We start from the raw sequence: 22,822 nt of genomic DNA, 5'->3' as shown, positions 1-22,822 counted from the left end.
ACAGATTCACTTCCTGCTGACGAGTCTGAAAATTTTAAAAATAAATAAATAAATTGCAGCATAAGACAATAAGGACCTTGCAGACACCAATATCACTGATTACGACCAAAGAAATAACATGGAGACTATACCACTGCATCCACTCAGAATACAACCCTAACAAACATCATAGATACATCTACAGGAAAAAGTCTCTACCAAATGAAGTAAATCCATAAAACTGAAAGAAACAACTGTCACACCAGATGCATGCATATCAACATAAGAACGTAAGAAACATGACAAAGCAAGAAAGCACAACACCTCCAAAAAAATACAATAATTCTCCAGTAATGTAACACAGAGAAAAATATATTTATGAAATGCCTGAAAACAAACTCAAAATAATTATCTAAGGCAGCAATCCCCAACTTCTTGGCACCAGGCACCAGTTTCAGGGAAGACAACTTTTCCACAGACCAGGGGATGGCAGGGGAGTATGGATTGTTTCAGGACGAAACTGTTCCATCTCAGATCATCAGGCATGAGATTCTCACAAGGAACATGCAACCTAGGTCCCTTGCATGCACAGTTCACAATAGGTTCATGCTCCTGTGAGAATCTAATGCTCCCACAAATCTGACAGGAGGCAGAGCTCAGGCAGTAATATTCACTCACCTGCCACTCACCCCCTGGCTCTGAGGCCTGGTTCCTAACAGGCCATGGACCAGTACCAGTCCATGGCCCTGGGGGTTGGGGATCCCAATCTAAGGAAACTCAAAAAGTTACAAGAGAACACAGAAAAACAATACAAAAAAAAATCAGAAAAGAAATTCAGGATATAAATGAGAAATCAAAAAAGAGATAGGTATCATTAAAAAGAACCAAACAAAAATCCTGGAATAGAAGAGTTCAATTAATGAAATAAAAAACACAATTAAGAACTTCAACAATAGTCTAAGCAGAAGAAAAAAATTCTGAACTTGAAGACATTTCTTTTGAAATAAACCAGTCAGACAAAAAAAAAGAATTAATAAAGCCAACAGGACACATGCTACATTATAAAAAGACCAAATATTCAGATTTCAGTTGTTTCAGAGGAGAAGAGATGGGCAAAGACATAGAAAACCTATTTAACAAAATAATAGCTACAATTTCCCAACTCTTATGAGAGATATACACATCAAGATACAGTACGCTCAAATTTTACCAAATAGATTCAATCCAAGACACTATACTTCTCCCAGACATTATGCTCAAACTGTCAAAAATCAAAGCCAAAGACAGAAATCTAAAAATAGCAAGAGAAGAGCATCAAGTCACATATAAGGGAATCTCCAACAGACTAACTAAATTTCTCAACAAAAACTTTCTAGGCCAGGAGAGAATGGGATGATATCTTCAAAGCGCTGAAATAAAGAGCTACCAGCCAAGAATGATATATCCAGCAAAGCCATCCTTCAGAAATGGAGAATAAATAAAGTCTTTCTCAGACAAACAAAAACAGACAATTTATAACTGCTTGGCTGATGCTATGAAAAATGCTTAAGGGAGTCATACAACTAGAAGCAAAAAAATAGTATCTACCATCATGAAAACACACAAAAGTATAAAACTAACTGGAAGAGCAGACACAAATGAAAGAGAGAGGAATCAGTCATTATCACTACAGAAAACCACCAAGACGTAAGAGTAAACAATAAAGAGAAATAAAGGAACAAAGGATATACAAAACAATCAGAAAGCTAACAAAATGACAAATGTCTTTACACTACCAATAACAACCTTAAATGTAAATGGTTTAAATTCTCCAATTTAAAAATGTAAATAGGCTAAGTGGATTTAAAAAAACAAGACCAAACTATATTATTCCTAGAAAAAATTCTCTTCACCTATAAAGACACACATAAACTGAAAGTGAAGGGATAAAAAATATATATATCACACAAATGAAAACAAAACATATGCATTAGTAGCTATACATACTTATGTCAGACAAAATAGACATTCAGTCAAAAAACTTACAAAGAAACAAAAAGGTCATCATATGCTGATACAAGCATAAATTCAGAAAGAAAATAAAGATTCTGAATACATACACCCAACATCAAAGCACACAGAAATATAAAGTACATATTATTAGAGTTAAAAGGAAAACAGACCTCAATACAGTAACAGTTTGGAACTTCAACATCCTGTTATATGGTTTGGGTCTGTGTCCCCGCCCAAATCTCATGTCGTATTGTAATCCCCAGTGTTGGAAGAGGGGCCTTATGGGAGGTGATTGGATCATGGGGGAGAATTTCCCCCTAAATGTTCTCCTAATAGTGAGTGAGTTCTAACAAAATCTGGTTATTTATAAAAGTGTAGTGCCTCCCCCTTCGTTCTCTCTTTCTCCCGCTCCAGCCATGTACAATGCACTAGCTTTCTCCTCACCTTTTGCCATGATTGTAAGTTTCCTGAGGCTTCCCCAGAAGCAGAAGCCTGGACAGCCTGCAGAACCATGAGCCAATTAAACCTCCTTTCTTTATAAATTACCCAGTCTCAGGTAGTTCTTTATAGCAATGTGAGAATGGACTAATACACTCTCTTTGAACACTAAACAGACCATTCAGACAGAAAACATCAGGTTTAATCTGCACCACAGACCTAATAGACATAACAGACATTTACAAAACATTTCATCCAATAGCTGCAGAATACACATTTTTTTCACCAGTGCAAGAAACATTCTCCAGGGCAGATCCTATGAAAGGACACCAAACAAATCTCAATAATTTTCTAAAAACTGAAATCATATAAAGTATCTCCTGAGACCACATTGGAATACAACTATAAATCAAGTAACAAGTGGAACGCCGGAAACTGTACAAACCCCTGGAAATTAAACAACATACTCCTGAACAGCCACTAGGTCTGAAGAAATTAAAAGAAAAATTTTTCTTTTACTTCCTGAAACAAATGAAAACAGAAACACAACATACCAAAACTACGGACAAGCAAAAGCAGTGATGAGAGAGAAATGCATAGCAATAAATGCTCATATAAAAAGCAGAAAGATTTCAAATAAAAAGTGGCTACAATGAACCTCAATGGACTAGAAAAGCAAGAACAAACATAACAAGAATTAGTAGGAGGAAAGAAATGGTAAAGATCAGAGTAGAAATAAACAAAATGAAGACTTAAAAAAAAACATAAAGTTGACATTGTGCAAAAATAAAACTGATATACCACTAGCTAGACCAACCAAGAAAAAAAGACCCAAATAAGATCGAAAACAAAAAGTGAGACATAAAAATTGATACCATAGAAATACAAAGGATCATTAGACACTACTATTAATATCAACAACTATATGCTAAAAATTTGGAAATCCAAGAGTAAATGAATGAAGAGAACAATTCCAGGCCCAATGGCTCATACCTGTAATACTAACACTCTGGGAAGCCAAGAAAGGAGGATTGCTTAAGACCAGGTGTTCAAGACCAATCTGGGCAACACCATGAGACCCCATCTCTACAAATTCAAAAAACTGGCGAAGCGTGGTGTCATGCACCAGTAGTCCCAGAGACTTGGAGGCTGAGGAATGAGGATCACTTAAGCCCAGGAAGTCAAGACCACAGTGAGTTATGACCCTGGCACTGTACTCCAGCCCGGGCAACAGAACAAGATCCTGTCTCAAAAAAATAAATATATACAAATCTAAAAATAGAAAACAATCCCATTCATAATAGCTTCAGAAATAAGGAAGTATTTAGGAATGAACTTAACAAAAAAAAGTCAAAGACACACTGAAAACCACAAAACACTATTGAAAAAAATTATAAAGGACATAAATGGAAAGACATCCCATGTTTATTAATCTGAACACAGTATTGTTAAAATGGCAATATTCCCCAATTTAGTCTACAGATTCAATACAATCTCTGTCAAAATCCTTGCTGGTTTTTTGTTTAAAATGATAAGCTGATTCTAAAATTCAACTAAAAATGCAAGAAACCCCGAACAGCTCCAAAAAATCTTTAAAAAAAAATAGCAAAGTTGTAAGACCCACACTTCCCAATTTCAAAACTTACTACAAAGTTGCAATAGCACATAGCAGTACCAGCATATGGACAGACATATGGGTACCTATTTCATTCCATACCCAAAAATTAACTTAAAATGGATCAAAGACCTAAATCTAAGAACTAAAACTATAAAACTCTTAGAAGAAAACACAGTAGTAAAGGATCATGACCTTGGATTAGGCAATGTTTTCTTAGATATGACACCAAAAGCACAGAGACAAAAGAAAAATAGACAAATGGGACATCATCAAAATTTAAAAACTTTTATGTTTCAAAGGACACCATCAAGAGAGTGAGAAACTAGCCAAAACAATGAGATAAAATATATGAAAATCATATACCTGATAAGGGACTTGTACCCAGAAAATATTTTTTAACTCTTACAACAAAAAGATAATCCAATTTTAAAATGGGCACAATTCTCAAAAAGACATACAAATGACCAATCAGCTCCAGACACTGTTTGCCTGGGTATCAGCAGTGGAGGCTGCAGAACAGCGGATACTGGTGAACAGCAGATGTTGCTGCCTGATCATTCCTCTGGAAGTTTTGTCTCAGAGGAGTACCCGGCTGTGTGAGGTGTCAGTCTGCCCCTACTGGGGGGTGCCTCCCAGTTAGGCTACTCAACAGACCTGCAGCTGGGGTCCTGACTGTTAAAAGGAAAACTAACAAACTGAAAGCACATCCACACCAAAATCCCATCTGTACATCACCATCATCAAAGACCAAAGGTAGAAAAAACCACAAAGATGGGGAAAAAACAGAGCAGAAAAACTGGAAACTCTAAAAATCAGAGCGCCTCTCCTCCTCCAAAGGAACGCAGCTCCTCACCAGCAATGCAACAAAGCTGGACAGAGAATGACTTTGACAAGTTGAGAGAAGAAGGCTTCAGACGATCAAACTACTCTGAGCTAAAGGAGGAAGTTCAAACCCATGGCAAAGAAGTTAAAAACCTTGAAAAAAAAATTAGACGAATGGCTAACTAGAATAACCAATGCAGAGAAGTCCTTAAAGGACTTGATGGAGCTGAAAACCAAGGCACGAGAAGTACATGACAAATGCACAAGCCTCAGTAGCCGATTCGATCAACTGGAAGAAAGGGTATCAGTGATGGAAGATGAAATGAATGAAATGAAGAGAGAAGTTTAGAGAAAAAAGAATAGAAAGAAATGAACAAAGCCTCCAAGAAATATGGGACTATGTGAAAAGACCAAATCTACGTCTGATTGGTGTACCCGAAAATGACGGAGAGAATGGAACCAAATTGGAAAACACTCTGCAGGATATTATCCAGGAGAACTTCCCCAATCTAGCAAGGCAGGCCAATATTCAAATTCAGGAAATACAGAGAACGCCACAAAGATACTGCATGAGAAGAGCAACTCCAAGACACATAATTGTAAGACTCACCGAAGTTGAAATGAAAGAAAAAATGTTCAGGGCAGCCAGAGAGAAAGGTCGGGTTACCCACAAAGGGAAGCCCATCAGACTAACAGCTGATCTCTCGGCAGAAACTCTACAAGCCAGAAGAGAGTGGGGGCCAATATTCAACATTCTTAAAGAAAAGAATTTTCAACCCAGAATTTCATATCCAGCCAAACTAAGCTTCATAAGTGAAGGAGAAATAAAATACTTTACAGACAAGCAAATGCTGAGAGATTTTGTCACCACCAGGCCTGCCCTACAACGGCTCCTGAAGGAAGCACTAAACATGGAAAGGCACAACTGGTACCAGCCACTGCAAAATCATGCCAAATTGTAAAGACCATCGAGGCTAGGAAGAAACTGCATCAACTAACGAGCAAAATAACCAGCTAACATCATAACGACAGGATCAAATTCACACATAACAACATTAACCTTAAATGTAAATGGACTAAATGCTCCAATTAAAAGACATACACTGGCAAATTGGATAAAGAGTCAAGACCCATCAGTGTGCTGTATTCAGGAAACCCATCTCACGTGCAGAGACACACATAGGCTCAAAATAAAGGGATGGAGGAAGACCTATCAAGCAAATGGAAAACAAAAAAAGGCAGGGGTTGCAGTCCTAGTCTCTGATAAAACAGACTTGAAACCAACAAAGATCAAAAGAGACAAAGAAGGCCATTACATAATGGTAAAGGGATCAATTCAACAAGAAGAGCTAACTATACTAAATATATATGCACCCAACACAGGAGCACCCAGATTCATAAAACAAGTCCTTAGAGACCTAGAAAGAGACTTAAGACTCCATAACAATAATAATGGGAGACTTTAACATCCCACTGTCAACATTAGACAGATCAACAAGACAGAAAGTTAACAACGATACCCAGGAATTGAACTCAGCTCTGCACCAAGCAGACCTAATAGACATCTACAGAACTCTCCACCCCCAATCAATAGAATATACATTCTTCTCAGCACCACATCACACTTATTCCAAAATTGACCACATAGTTGGAAGTAAAGCTCTCCTCAGCAAATGTAAAAGAACAGAAATTATAACAAACTGTCTCTCAGACCACAGTGTAATCAAACTAGAACTCAGGATTAAGAAACTCACTCAAAACCACTCACTTACATGGAAACTGAACAACATGCTCCTGAATGACTACTGGGTACATAACGAAATGAAGGCAGAAATAAAGATGTTCTTTGAAACCAACGAGAACAAAGACACAACGTACCAGAATCTCTGGGACACATTCAAAGCAGTGTGTAGTAGAGGGAAATTTATAGCACTAAATGCCCACAAGAGAAAGCAGGAAAGATCTAAAATTGACACCTTAACATCACAATTAAAATAACTAGAGAAGCAAGAGCAAACACATTCAAAAGCTACCAGAAGGCAAGAAATAACTAAGATCAGGGCAGAACTGAAGGAACTAGAGACACAAAAAACCCTTCAAAAAAATCAATGAATCCAGGAGCTGGTTTTTTGAAAAGATCAACAAAATTGATAGACCACTAGCAAGACTAATAAAGAAGAAAAGAGAAAAGAATCAAATAGATGCAATAAAAAATCATAAAGGGGATATCACCACTGATCCCACGGAAATACAAACTACCATCAGAGAATACTACAAACACCTCTACGCAAATAAACTAGAAAATCTAGAAGAAATGGATAAATTCCTCCACACATACACCCTCCCAAGACTAAACCAGGAAGAAGTTGAATCTCTGAATAGACCAATAACAGGATCGGAAATTGAGGCAATAATTAATAGCTTACCAACCAAAAAGAGTCCAGGACCAGATGGATTCACAGCCGAATTCTACCAGAGGTACAAAGAGGAACTGGTACCATTCCTTCTGAAACTATTCCAATCAATAGAAAATGAGGGAATCCTACCTAACTCATTTTATGAGGCCAGCATCATCCTGATACCAAAGCCTGGCAGAGACACAACAAGAAAAGAGAATTTTAGACCAATATCCCTGATGAACATCGATGCAAAAATCCTCAACAGAATACTAGCAAACCGAATCCAGCAGCACATCAAGAAGCTTATCCACCATGATCAAGTGGGCTTCATCCCTGGGATGCAAGGCTGGTTCAACAAATGCAAATCAATAAACATAATCCAGCATATAAACAGAACCAAAGACAAAAACCATATGATTATCTCAATCGATGCAGAAAAGGCCTTTGACAAAATTCAACAACCCTTCATGCTAAAAACTCTCAATGAATTAGGTATTGATGGGTTGTATCTCAAAATAATAAGAGCTATCTATGACAAACCCACAGCCAATATCATATTGAATGGGCAAAAACTGGAAGCATTCCCTTGGAAAACGGGCACAAGACAGGAATGCCCTCTCTCACCACTCCTATTCAACATAGTGTTGGAAGTTTTCGCCAGGGCAATCAGGCAGGAGAAGGAAATAAAGGGTATTCAATTAGGAAAAGAGGAAGTCAAATTGTACCTGTTTGCAGATAACATGATTGTATATCTAGAAAACCCAATCGTCTCAGCCCAAAATCTCCTTAAGCTGATAGGCAACTTCAGCAAAGTCTCAGGATACAAAATCAATGTACAAAAATCACAAGCATTCTTATACATCAATAACAGACAAACAGAGAGCCAAATCATGAGTGAACTCCCATTCACAATTGCTTCGAAGAGAATAAAATACCTAGGAATCCAACTTACAAGGGATGTGAAGGACCTCTTCAAGAAGAACTACAAACCACTGCTCAATGAAATAAAAGAGGATACAAACAAATGGAAGAACATTCCATGCTCATGGGTAGGAAGAATCAATATCGTGAAAATGGCCATACTGCCCAAGGTAATTTGTAGATTCAATGCCATTCCCATCAAGCTACCAATGATTTTGTTTACAGAATTGGAAAAAACTACTTTAAAGTCCATATGGAACCAAAAAAGAGCCCACATTGCCAAGACAATCCTAAGCCAAAAGAGCAAAGCTGGAGGCATCACACTACCTGACTTCAAACTATACTACAAGGCTACAGTAACCAAAACAGAATGGTACTGGTACCAAAACAGAGATATAGACCAATGGAACAGAACAGAGCCCTCACAAATAATGCCACGTATCTACAACCATCTGATCTTTGACAAACCTAACAAAAACAAGAAACGGGGAAAGGATTCCCTATTTAATAAATGGTGCTGGGAAAACTGGCTAGCCATATGTAGAAAGCTGAAACTGGATCCCTTCCTTACACCTGATACAAAAATTAATTCAAGATGGATTAAAGACTTAAATGTTAGACCTAAAACCATAAAACCCCTTGAAGAAAACCTAGGCATTACCATTCAGGACATAGGCATGGGCAAGGACTTCATGTCTAAAACACCAAAAGCAATGGCAACAAAAGCCAAAATTGACAAATGGGATCTAATTAAACCAAAGAGCTTCTGCACAGCAAAAGAAACTACCATCACAGTGAACAGGCAACCTACAGAATGGGAGAAAATTTTTGCAATCTACTCATCTGACCAAGGGCTAATAATACAATGAACTCAAACAAACTTACAAGAAAAAAACAAACAACCCCATCAAAAAGTGGGCAAAGGATATGAACAGATACTTCTCAAAAGAAGACATTTATGCAGCCAAAAGACACATGAAAAAATGGTCATCATCACTGGCCATCAGAGATATGCAAATCAAAACCACAATGAGATACCATCTCACACCAGTTAGAATGGCGATCATTAAAAAGTCAGGAAACAACAGGTGCTGGACAGGATGTGGAGAAATAGGAAGGGACTGTAAACTAGTTCAACCATCGTGGAAGTCAGTGTGGCGATTCCTCATGGATCTAGAACTAGAAAAACCATTTGACCCAGCCATCCCATTACTGGGTATATACCCAAAGGATTATAAATCATGCTGCTATAAAGACACATGCACACGTATGTTTATTGAGGCACTATTCACAATAGTAAAGACTTGGAACCAACCCAAATGTCCAACAATGATAGACTGGATTAAGAAAATGTGGCACATATACACCATGGAATACTATGCAGCCATAAAAAATGATGAGTTCATGTCCTTTGTAGGGACATGGATGAAGCTGGAAACCATCATTCTCAGCAAACTATCGCAGGGACAAAAAACCAAATACCGCATGTTCTCACTCATAGGTGGGAACTGAACGATGAGAACACATGGACACAGGAAGGGGAACATCACACACTGGGGACTGTTGTGGGGTGGGAGGAGGGGGGAGGGATAGCATTAGGAGATATACCTAATGTTAAATGACGAGTTAATGGGTGCAGCACACCAACATGGCACATGTATATATATGTAACTAACCTGCACGTTGTGCACATGTACCCTAAAACTTAAAGTATAATAAAAAATAAAAATAAAAAAAACAAAAAACAAATGAGCAATTAGCACACAAAAAGATAATCAACATCATTTAGTTATTAGGAAATGGCAAACAAAACCACAATGAGATACCACTTCACACTCACTAGGATGGAAAGATGGAAGGAAAGAAAAGAAAGAGAGAGGAAAGAAGAACGGAAGGAGATAAGCACTGGTGAGGATGTAGAAAAACATGAATCCCTCATACATTGCTGGTGGGAATACAAAATCGTACAGTCATTTTGAAAAAAAGTTCAGCAGTTGCTCAGAAAGTTAAACAATATTAATGCATGACACAGCAGTTCTAATCCTAGTTATCTATTCAAGATAAATGAAAACATATCTATGTCTTAGGATGGGCACAGTGGCTCACGCCTGTAATCCCAGCAATTTTGGAAGCCAAGGTGGGCAGATCGCTTGAGCTCAGGAGTTCAAGACCAGCCTGGGCAACATAACAAAACCTCGTCTCTACAAAAAACAGAATAATTAGCCAAGCATGGTGGTGCGTGCCTGTAGTCCCAATTACTTGGTGGGCTGAGGTGGGAGGATCACTTGAGCCCGGGAAATGGAGGCTGCAGTGAGCTGTTTTCCACCACTGCACTCCAGCCTGGGCAACGAAGTGAGACGCCATCTCAAAAGAAAAAAAGAAAAAGAAAAAAGAAAACATATGTCTACACAAACACTTGCAAACACTTGTACAGGAATGTTTATGACAACATTATTCATAATAGCTAAAAAGTGGAAACAACATAAAAATCCAACTGGTGAATAAACACAATGTGGTATAAAAAGAAATGAAATACTGATATATGCTACAATATTAATAAACCTCAAAAACATTATGCTCAGTGAAAGCCAGATGAAAAAGAACAAACATATTGTATGATTCTGTCTATATGAAATGTCCAAAAAATCAAATCTTATAGAGACAGAAAGTAGGGTAGTGGTTGTTTACAGTTGTAGGTGAGAATGGAAAGTGGTTGTAAACGAGTAGTTTCTTTTGGAGCATGATGGGATGTTCTAAAACCATCACCAGACTATAGTGATGGCTCACAATTCTGTAAATATACTAAAAATTATTTAATTATTGAATTAAAATGGGTGAATTTTATGATATGTAAATTATATCACAATAAAACAATTTTTAAAAAAGCATTAAAAAGTATTACAATCTTTAAAGTAAGATCAAACACAGGAGATAGAGTCAGCAGTTCCAAAGTAATACAAACATACGGAAACCTTTTCCCCCTCTCCAGGTGTATTTTTGTTGTTTGATTTCCCTTCACACAGCAGCAATTTATAAAATGTTTCAGATAGCCCAGGAGAATTCAATGTTATTAAAACAAAAATTTAAGTCTGTTAATACTGAATTAGGTTTCCTAGAGATGCATTAATAACATTCCTCTCCATTATAGTAAGAAGGCCTAAATTTCCCCAACTATGAGATAAGGCCAATGCTACTTACATCTCACAGACTTATGAAAATTAAATAAGATAGTTCAGGCTTAGCCTAATGCCTAACATATAATAAGTACTCAATAGATATTAGCTGCCATAATTATAAATAGAGGGTTTTCAGTTCCAACCTGATATTGCTCATGTACTCTCATGACTGATATGCTAAATAATTAGTAGAGTAGGAAGAACAGCATAATTTGATTTTAAAAAAATTACGCTACAAGAGAATTAAATCTGTAGGTACAAATTATGTAAGCTCATTGATAGTGAAAATGAGATCAAGCGAGGAATAAAGAATCCCATTAAAAGAGAAAAACCAAACTGGTTCTCTTCTAAAAATAATCTGCCCAAGAGAATTTTACAAAATTCTTGTGCTGTGAAGCAAATACATCATAATTTCCCATTCCTGTTGTTTTGAACCAAGTCACTTCCTAATTCTGCCTACTAACTTAACTGTCATAATCCAGTTTCAACTAAACAACTCATCATGTTCTATCCCACCTTAGTTTCCAGATATTCTAGATATCCTAACCATCCCATTTCACCTACCTTTTAGAAGTAGAACATTCAGAAAAAGGTTAAGAATCAAAAGGTCCAGAACTTTCAGTAGAGAAAAACTAAAATATAGACAAGATGCCTGCTCCTAGCTTAAAACAACTAGGATTTGGAAATGACTCAGGTCCTTTCTACCATACATCAGAGATACTTTTTTAAATTCCACCTTTTTAATATTCATACACATTCCCCAGAAATATTTTATGAACATTTTAACATTGTGAATTTGAACTAATTATGTACTAATATAGATAGTTATATATATAAAAGACATATATGTGTCTTCAGTACAAAATTTTGAAATGATACAAAGCCCTCTAGATTTTAAAAATCTGTCAAAAATCACATTCTATTATTCAAAAATTGGCTGAGTAAACTATAAAACTAATTAATTACACTATTGCCTGTTGGCTACATCACTTTTATCAGTTTAAAAAAAACATCGTTTTCCTTTGTCAGGATCATGTCAACCACATTGTTCTTTTTTGTTTATTAAGAAGATGGTGATTTGGGTCATTATTGTATTTTTAATTCAATTTCTACTGCTATTGAATTTTAAAACCTTTTTATCCTCTAACAATATCATTAAGTGTATATTAAATAGACGTTATAATGTTAATGCTGTGGCCATGCCTGAAAATCACTAACTCTGGAACAGAAGTCAGATGTCACAAATTCTATAAGGAAGGCCAAACAATTATCTTTTTATGCTAGGCTGATAATTTAGCAGAAAATACACTGAAAAAAATATTAGAGATAATGCCAGAAAACTGAAAGGCAAAATTAAAGTAATAATATGTTACAAAATTATTGATTGATATCCCAAAGAACATGTGCCCACCACTTTACAAGCATTCTTATGGAAAAGTGAGATTTAAATAAGTATTTTTTAAATTTTACTTTTATTAGTTTTTTGTAGAGATGGTGTTTCGCCATGTTGCCCAAGCTGTACTTGAACTCCTGCACTCAAGTGATCCACTACTTGAACTCCTGCACTCAAGTGATCCACCTGCCTCGGTCTCCCAAAGTGCTGGGGCTACAGGTGTGAGCCACCGTGCCCGGCCTTAATGATATAAGCTTTTTGTTTTGTTTTGTTTTGTTTTTACTAGGCAAAGAACTTTATTAACCTCTGTTTCACAGTTTATTCTCAGGCTTCTTTGGCTTAATTAGCTGCAAAGAATGAATTGTGTATAAGCAAAAACTGAAAAGAGCTGCAGTGTCCAAAGGGCTTGGGCTTAAAAATATTAGAGATCTAGATTTTATCAGATCCATAAACAAAAATTTCTTAAAAAGTAGTCATAATATAAAATAGCAGCTCCCAGTAACTTCTTCAGGTTTTATCTTCAGAAGTTGACTCAATTCAGTTTGCCTCATTCTTGGAAGCCTCATCAAAATTCTCCACAAGATCAGGAACTTCATCATCATCATCCTCCCCAGTAGCAAGTGGTGCTTTTCCATCCACAGATTGTTTGGGCAAAGCTTCAGCCAGTCTGCTTAAACTGTTCAGACTGTCTGCACCAAGCTGGTTTTAAGATGCTGGGTAGCATTTCTGTCAGCTGCTTTGTCTCAGCATGGCCTGTAATGGTGAAAGTGTTTGCTGCCAGAGATGCCTGAACTTTAGGGTTGTTAAAGTGGATCACTGTTCCTTGGTTTGTAAACATATGCACCTCTTCAATACCAAAGATACTGTTTACCCCTAACTTCTTTAAGGAGAACTGAAGTTTTTTATCATCTGCTGTGGCTGTTCTATGAACCACCTTCTTCCTTCTACGAGCAGTTCCTTTCCCACCAATGCGCACTTGTGCCTGCAGTTTGGCAAGTGTTTCCTGATTCATGATTGTTTCTTTCATTCTATCAGAGCAGATAAGGGGCCATGCAGAGAACTACAGTTGGTGCTCAGAGGGTCTCGGGTGGACCAGCTGAGATTAGATGCACACATGCAAAGATGCAAGACGGCAGCTAAAGGGGAATGATGTATGTTGTGAAGCATGCAAAGTCTTCAGGATATGTCTCCCATAAGATAAAACAACTTTGTATGTGCAAATCTTTCCGAAAATGTGACTTGGTTTTTATTAATTAAAAATTATCATTCCTTTACTTCTAGCATTCCATCTCTCAAACGAAGTATAATTTTTTATGTAAATCTTTTTGGGAAACCAAGTCTGAAAACTCAGTGTGTGCTTGTTCTAAGGATGAAAGCATCATCATTGCATCAATAGACCTGCCTTATTCACCTTGACAATTTATCCATGGTATGGTAATAATGTCAAGAGGCTCATAAACTGCTATGGAGTCACCAATATATGTTTATATTTCCTACACATAATTTACTTGAAAAGGGAGAATTAGACTAAGTAGTTTATAAAAGTACTTTGACATAAATTCAAGGACCCCAATGAGTCTTCTAAATTTGTGTGACTTTCCAATAATTATAATTTGCTATCGTCATCTTTTCATTCACTATGTTAAAAAGAAAATTCAATACTCTTTTTAAAATAACTTTCTAATCATTGATTTATGTCCAATTCTGAACTGCTCTAAATTATTTCCAGTAACAACTGTAATTTGAATCCTCTAGATATTTAATTCCCCTATACAAATAATTTGTTAACACTATGACTATAGGACCATAGTTGCTAAACGGAGCATTTTTGGCTGGCCCAAGTACAGAGGTGTTTACAACCAGTTGATTATAAGTTGCAGATGTCTGTTTCTGCTCCACTCCCACTGCTTCATTTGACTAGCCTTTAAAAAATAAAAAAGAAGAAGAAGAAGAAATGGAGCACCCTTTCTCACTGCTGATCACAAACAATGACTCAATCCTCATTATCAGTCTATGTATAACTCTTGCATTATCAGCAAAAGCTTATCAAGATGTTCCAAATGCACAAAAACAAGGGAGTTAAGATACTTAAAATCACAGAAAGTTAGAGACTGAAAGAATCTTAGAGTCCACTGAATTCAAACCTTCTATTTTAAACGTGGTCATAATTGAGATCCAACAAGCTTAAATGAATCATTTATGGTCAACTTTATAGGATAAGCCCATACTATGTCACACACACACATATCTTACCTTTCTGGTGATGACTTGGAAGTAACAGGACACCCTCGGATATGTTTTTTATTTTTATGGTCTAGAGAGATGACTTTATTCCTTAGGCTTCTTTCCCACTAGGAAAAAAAATGAAATTTTAATAATAAACATATCAATATGACAAGAGGTATTTAAACTGTTCTTTTTTATTTGGAAATTTGTTATAAATGATCAAATACATAGTTCACAGAGAAAAATAATAAGTGCAATCTATGGAATATCTGGCTCTTTTACTAATGCATAAATGTAAGTCCACCAAAAAATACTAGGAAGACATTTTAAAATACCAAGGTAACTTTAATCAAAAAATCAACACTTTGAGATTCCAAAGCTTAAATAGCTATTAAAATCTGGAATGTACTTAAAGGAATAAAAATTATTACATACAAGGTTAAATAGGGCCTATGATTCTAAAGTAACTGTGCTTATAACAATTGAAAGATATTAAAATTAGTTACCTAAGAACTGCCACATGGAAAATTTTAGGAAAGAGCTGGACACCTTATTGACAGAGTTTAGATTAAATGTGACTAGAATAAAAGGTTCAAATTAATTTATTTAATACACAGTGTTAGCCTAGGCAAATAAGTCATTTATATTCTCTATGCCTTAGTTTCTTTATCTGAAAAGGGATATAATAACAGTAGCTACCTCACAAAGATATACAATGATTACATCTGTATTAAGTTTTGGTTTTACTTCCACATCACAGAACAGACATTTGTAGTAAATTTACAAGACTGTCTTCATAAAAGAGTTATTTGTACAATCATGTTTGTAGTCCATGATTCACAATAACCAAAAGAGGGAAGAATCCACCAAAAAGAAAATGTTAAGGTTGATTGATTAATTCAGAAAAGTTGCAGGATATAAGATCGAAAGGCCAAAATCAGTTGTATTTCTATTTAATAGCAACGAGGAATCTGAAAGAGAAATTAAGAAAAAAAATTCTACTTACAATAGCATATCAAAAAGAATAAAACACTCAATAATAAATTTAGTCAAGGCAATGTAAGACTTTTCTGCTGAAAATATCAAAACATGCTGTAAGAAATTAAAGAAACCCTAAATAAATGAAAAGACATCCCCTAATTGAGGACTGAAAGACTTTATTAACTATATCAACTATTTTGGTTAGCAGTTGGGCATTACTCCCCAAAATGATCTCCAGATTCCATTCACTCCCTACCAAAATTCCAACAGCCTGTTTTGCAGAAATGGACAAATTGATCTGACGATTAATTACGAGAGGCTCAGAAGAACCAAAACAATCTTGAAGAAGGAGAGCAAAATTAGAGGACTCACATTTCAGTTTCAAAATTTACTATGAAGCTACAGTAATCAAAACAATGTTGGCAAAGGGTAAACATACAGATTCATGGGACAGAATTGAAAGTCTAGAAATAAACCCATATATCTAGGACCAATAATTCATTTTCAACAAGTATGCCAAAACCATTAATGGGAGAAAAATAAACTTTCAACAAATAGTTCTAGAACAACTGAACCGCCACATGCAAAAGTATGAACTTGCACCCTTGCCTCACACCATATTCAAAAATGAATTCAAATGGAGAGAAGACCTAAATATTATACAAGAGCTAAAATTATGAAGCTCTTAGAAAAAAACACAGCAGTACATTTTCATGACTTGTATTTGGCAATGACTTCACAGATATGACCAAAAAACCACAAGTAACGAGAGAAAAATGATAAATTGGACATCAGCAAAATTCGAAACTTTTATTCACTAAAGTACACTACTGGAATAGTGAAAAGGCAACCAACCCACCAAATGGGAGGAAATATTTGCAAATAATATAACTGATAAAAGTATAGTATCCAGGTCAACCACAATGGCTCACACCTGTAATCCCAGCACTCTGGAAGGCCAAGGCAGGAGGACTGCTTGAGGCCAAGAGTTTCAGGTCAGCCTGGGCAACATAGCAAGACCCCATCTCTTAAAAGAAAAAACGTATAGTATTCAAAATTAAACAAAAAAAACTCTTACAATTCAGTAAGATAAAGACAAAATAATTTTTTAATGGGCAAAGAATGTGAATAGATATTTCTCCAAAAAACTACACAAATGACAAAAAGCACATTAGAAGACACTCAATGTCATTAGTCATTAGGAAATGCAAATCCAAACCAAAGAAGTGAAAGATCTCCACACAGAAAACCACAAAACATTGATGAAAGAAACTGGAGAACGTCAAAATAATGGAAAGATACTCCATGGTCGTGGTTTGAATCAATATTGTTTATCCCCTTCAAGAACAAAAAAAGAAAAATGAAAAAAGAATCAATGTTGTTAAAATGTCCACACCAAATGAAGAAATCTATAGATTCACCAAAATCCCTATAAAAATGTAAATAACATTCTTCCCAGAAGAAGGAAAAATACCCCTAAAATTTATATGGAAACACACAAAAAAGCAAGTCAAAACCACAGTGACATACCATTTCGTACCCACTAGGATGAAGAGTGAAGGAAGAAAGGAGAAGGAAAAGGAAGTAAAAGACCAAGAGAGAAAAAAAATAAGTGTTGGTGAGCATATGAAGAACCTGGAACCTTCCTACATTGCTAGTGGGAATGTAAATGGTACAGCTACTGTAAGAAAAAAAAAAACAATATTGCAGTTCCTTGATAACTTAAACATAAAATTACCACATGACACAGCAATTCCCATCCTAAGTATAAAACAAAAGAATGGAAAACAGGTTTTCGAACAGATACTTGTAGTTCATAGAAGCATTATTCAATAACAGCAAAAAAGGTGACAACAATACAAAAAGATGAACAGATAAACAAATGTGATATATCCATACAATCGAATATTATTAGACCATAAAAAGAACTAAACTACTACCACCTACTATAACATGGATGAACTTTGAAAGCATTTGTACTAAGTGAAAGAAGCCATAGACACAAAAGATCATATATTGATTCTGTTTTTGTGAAATATCTAGAACAGGAAAATCCAGGCAACAGAAAATAAAGTAGTAATTTCCAGGGGCTGGGAAGTGGGGGGAATAGAGAGATAAAATAAGAAATGAATGCTTAATGGTTAAAGAGTTTCCATTTGGGGTGATGAAAAAGTTCTGAAACTAGACAGAGAAAGTGGTTGCACAACACTGTGAGTGAACTAAATGCCACTAAATTGAATGCTATAAAACGGCTAATATGGTAAATTTTGTGTTATATGTATTTTGTCACAACAATAGCAAAAAAGCATATGACTAAATCTCCAGTAAGAAATACAGCATTAAGAAACCACTAAGAATACAGTGGCTCACACCTGTAATCCCAGCACTTTGGGAGGCTGACGCTGGCAGATCACCTCAGGTCGTGAGTTCGAAACCAACCTGACCAACATGAAGAAACCCCATCTCTACTAAAAATACAAAATTAGCCAGGCGTCGTGGCACATGCCTATAATCCCAGCTACTCGGGAGGCTGAGGCAGAAGAATCACTTGAACCCAGGAGGTGGAGGTTGGGGTGAGCCGAGATCGTGCCATTACACTCCAGCCTGGGCAACAAAAAAAAAAGAAAGAAAAGAAACACTAAGAGTAAAGAGACCGGGTGCAGTGGCTCACATCTGTAATCCCAGCACTTTGGGAGGCCAAGGTGGATAGATCGCTAGAGGCCAGGAGTTCGAGACCAGCCTGGGCAACACGATGAAACCCTGTCTCTACTAAAAATACAAAAATTAGCTGGGCGTGGTGGTGCACGCCTGTAGTCCCAGCTACTGGGGAGGCTGAGGTATGAGAATCGCTGGAACCCAGGAGGCAGAGGTTGCAGTGAGCCGAGATCACACCACTGCACTCCAGTCTGGGCAAAAGAGCAAGACTCTGTCTAAAAAAAAAAAAGAAGAAACCACTAAGAATAAAGGAAAAGACTGATAAACTACATTCATCAAAATCAAATATTTCTGCTCATCAAAAGACATACAATTAAGAAATAAAACAGCTACAGATTGAAAGTATTTGTAATACACATACTGACAACAGACTCATATCCTTATTATATAAAGAATTCCTACACATCAATAACAAAGACTAAAAACTCAGACTTGAGCCAGGTACAGTGGCTTATGCCTGTAATCCCAACACTGGGAATCTGAGGCAGGAAGATCACTTGAGGTCAGAAGTTTGAGACCAATCTGATAAATACAGTGAGACCCTATCTCTACAATAAAGGTTGTGGCACATGTCTGTAGTCCCAGCTACTCAGGAGGCTGAGGCAGGAGGATCACTTGAGCCTAGGAGTTTGAGGCTGCAGTGAGCTATAATCGTACCACTGCACTCAGGCCTCGGTGACACAGCAAAACCCTGTATCATAAATAAATATATATATATATATATAAAACTAAAACTCAGATTTAAAAAATGAGCAAGAATTCTACTTGAAATAAAATGGAATAAGAATAATCTCTGCTTCTCCCACTGAGTGCAACTAAGAATTCTAGACAGACTTCATGGAGAAGCTATCTTAGGACCCTGAAGAGTATATGCTAAGAATGACATTGGTGAACTCAAAGTAATACCAAACCTGCAATCTAACCAAGACCCAGAGACTTGCAACTTAATATTCAAAATGTCCAGGATATAATCCAAAAATTGCTTGGCATATAAAGAACCTAGGAAATCTCAACAACTCACAAAAGATGATAATCAAGAGCAGCCAAGTAGAAGAAGACAGAGATGTTGAAATTATCGGGAAAAAAAACTTCATTTATTTATTTACTTATTTATTCATTCATTTGTTTATTTATTTAAGATGGAGTTTTACTCTTGTTGCCCAGCCTGGAGTGCAGTGGCGCGATCTCAGCTCACTGCTACCTCCGCCTCCCAGGTTCAAGCGATTCTCCTGCCTCAGCCTCCCAAGTAGTTGGGATTACAGGCACCCACTACCATGACCAGCTAATTTTTTGTATTTTTAGTAGAGACTGGGTTTCACCACGTTAGCCAGGCTGGTCTCCAACACGTGACCTCAGGTGATCCAGCCACCTCAGCCTCCAAAAGTGCTGGAATTACAGGTGTGAGCCACCACACCCAGCCGGAAAAAAGCTTTAAAGTGGCTATTATACTGTTCTCTGAGAGGATGAACTCTCTTGAAAGAAGTAAAAAGACAGAAAATCTCAACAGAGAAACAAAATTAAAAAAGAAACAAATGGCAATTTGAGAACTACAAAGTAACATGACCAAATTTTAAAAAGCACTGAATGGCCTAAAGCAGGAGTCCCTAACTCCAGGCCATGGACCAGTATTGGTCTATGGCCTGTTAGGAACCAGGCCGCACAGCAGGAGGTGAGCAGCAAGTGAGCAACTGAAACTTCATCTGTATTTACAGCTGCTCCCCATCACTCACATTACCACCTGAGCTCCACCACCTGTCAGGTCAGTGGCAGCATTAGATTCTCAAAGCACAAACCCTATTGTGAACTGTGCATACGAGTGATACTGGTTGCATGCTCCTTATGAGAATCTAATGACTGATGATCTATTACTGTCTCCCATCACCTCCAGATGGGATCATCTAGTTGCAGGAAATCAAGCTCAGGTCTCCCACTGATTCTACATTATGGTAAGTTGTATACTTATTTAATTATATATTACAATGTAATAATAACAGAAATAAAGTGCACAATAAATGTAATGTGCTTGAATCATTCCAAAACCATCCCACTTGCCCCACTACCTGGGTCCACAGAAAAATTGTCTTCCATGAAACCTGATACCAAAAAGGTTGGGGACCGCTGGCCTAAAGAGGAGAAAGGAGACTAAAAAGGGGTCAGTGGATCTGGAAATAGATAGACCAATAGAAATACTCAATCTGAAGAACAGAAAGGAAACAGATGCTTATGTAAATTTAATGTTATGCTTTATTTTAAAAAGAATGAAAATACATTATAACAAAAAACTTAAAGCGGCCCACCCACCACTACTGGCACCCACACATGTCATCCGGAGAAACAAAAATCAATCCACATTCGTCAATGTCACCAATGTACATCATGAGGGTTCCTAGGGAACAACCTACCCACCTACTGCTACCAAGACCCACACACACCATTAGCGGGGTGGGGAGGCATGAAGAGAGACCCACTCTGCCCACCATCAGCACCTGTGCACATCATCCTCCAGAGGCCAAGGGATCAATCTACCCCGCCACTGGCTCAGACACACGCCTTCCAAAAACCTGAGGACAAGCCAATCCCACCTGTAGCTGCCAATGCCACTGCATACACAAATCATTTAGAGGTCTGGGGATTTGCTCAACGTCCCCAGCCATACTGGCATCCACACACACCACTCAGGCAACTAATGACAAGTCCACCTAGCCCACTGCCATTACTACTGGTGCTTAAGGAACAGCCCACCTGGAGTCCTCATGCTCAGCAAAGCCTCACCATGGCTGCCATTAACAAAAGCAGTCTGTGTCACTTAGGAACTCCGACACTGCTGACATGAGTTACAATCCAAAAAATCATAAAAGATTACATGACTGTGTCTATGTAAAAATCAGACAAACCACTTCACAAAACCAGCACTATAAATATATCTATAGGAAAAAGTTTTTCCCTACCAATGTTAATGAATAAATTGGAAGAAAACAGCTGTTGCAATAAACACAGACACCAACAAAAAGACATGAGAAACATGAAAAAGCAAGGAAACAAGACATCTCCAAAGAAACAAAATAATCTTCCAATAAGAGACTCATAAGAAAAGGAAATGTATGGAATGCTAGAAAAAATATCAAAATTCTGATACAAAAGAAACTAAGTGAGATATTTAAAAAAAAGTAAATAATCCAAAAAATTACGATAACAATTTATGATCTCGATGAGAAATTCAACAAAGATTGATATCATTTAAAAAGTCCTACAACTGAAGATTTCAATGAAATACAAAATACAGTTGAGAGCCTCAACAATAGACAAAATTAAGCAGAATTTCTGAACTTGAAAACAGATTTTTAAAAAAATAACCCATTCAGACATAACAGTAAAAAACAACTTTAAAAAATAAAGAAAGCCTACATAACATATGGGATGCCATACAGTGACCAAATATTCAAATTACAGGAGTTTCAGAAGAAAAAAGAAATGGAAGAAACCATTTGAAAAAAATAATAGCTGAAAAATTCCCAAGTCTTGCAAAAGATAAAAACATGAGGATACAGGAGTACAAAATTCCTCAAATAGATTCAATCCACAAATGGCTTCTACAAGGTGTATCATAGTCAAACTGTGAAAAGTCAAAGACAGAATTCTAAAAATAGCAAGAAAAATATCAAATCACATGTAAGAAAATCCCCATAAGATTAAAAACAAATTTCTCAGCAGAAACCTTACAGGCATATGATGATATATTACAAGTGCTGAAAATAAAATGTCAGTCAATAATACCAGATCCAGCAAACCTATCCTTCAAAAATGAAGGAAAAATAACATCTTTCCCAGACAAGCAAAAGCTAAGGGAATTCATCACACTACACTACAAAAATGCTTAACAGAGTCTTAAAACTCTCAAAGAAACACACAAAGGTATAAAACGCAATAGTAGAGCAGACACACAAATAAGACAGAGAATGGAGTCACATGTTATCACTACAAAAAGCCACAAAATCGCATGTTCCAAGATGGCCAAATAGGAACAGCTCCAGTCTGCAGCTCCCAGCATGATCGACGCAGAAGACGGGTGATTTCTGCATTTCCAACTTCGGTACCTGGTTCATCTCACTGGGACTGGCTGGACAGTACGTGCAGCTCATGGAGGGCAAGCTGAAGCAGGGCG

At 36.8% G+C, this 22,822-nt stretch overlaps 1 protein-coding gene and 1 pseudogene across 17 annotated transcripts in view; both read right to left on the bottom strand.

The window, feature by feature from the left end:
- The window catches only part of SENP7 (SUMO specific peptidase 7), a 210,146-nt gene that overhangs the window by 128,567 nt on the left and 58,757 nt on the right, over nucleotides 1-22,822 (bottom strand). For all 17 annotated transcript variants that reach the window (XR_008523624.1, XM_024245271.3, XM_063721819.1 and 14 more), the window contains one exon: nucleotides 14,992-15,089. Coding sequence is in view for 16 of the 17 variants with exons in the window: in XM_024245271.3 (XP_024101039.2) it covers nucleotides 14,992-15,089 (98 nt within the window). In the remaining variant the exon portion in view is untranslated. The remainder of the gene's footprint in view (nucleotides 1-14,991; nucleotides 15,090-22,822) is intronic.
- On the bottom strand, nucleotides 3,513-14,985 carry LOC129058492 (transcription factor BTF3-like; annotated as a pseudogene).

Source organism: Pongo abelii, chromosome 2, assembly GCF_028885655.2.
Source record: "Pongo abelii isolate AG06213 chromosome 2, NHGRI_mPonAbe1-v2.0_pri, whole genome shotgun sequence".
NCBI lineage: Eukaryota > Metazoa > Chordata > Mammalia > Primates > Hominidae > Pongo > Pongo abelii.
Note: the sequence above shows the minus strand (reverse complement) of the source record. Positions and strands in the feature narration are given on the sequence as shown.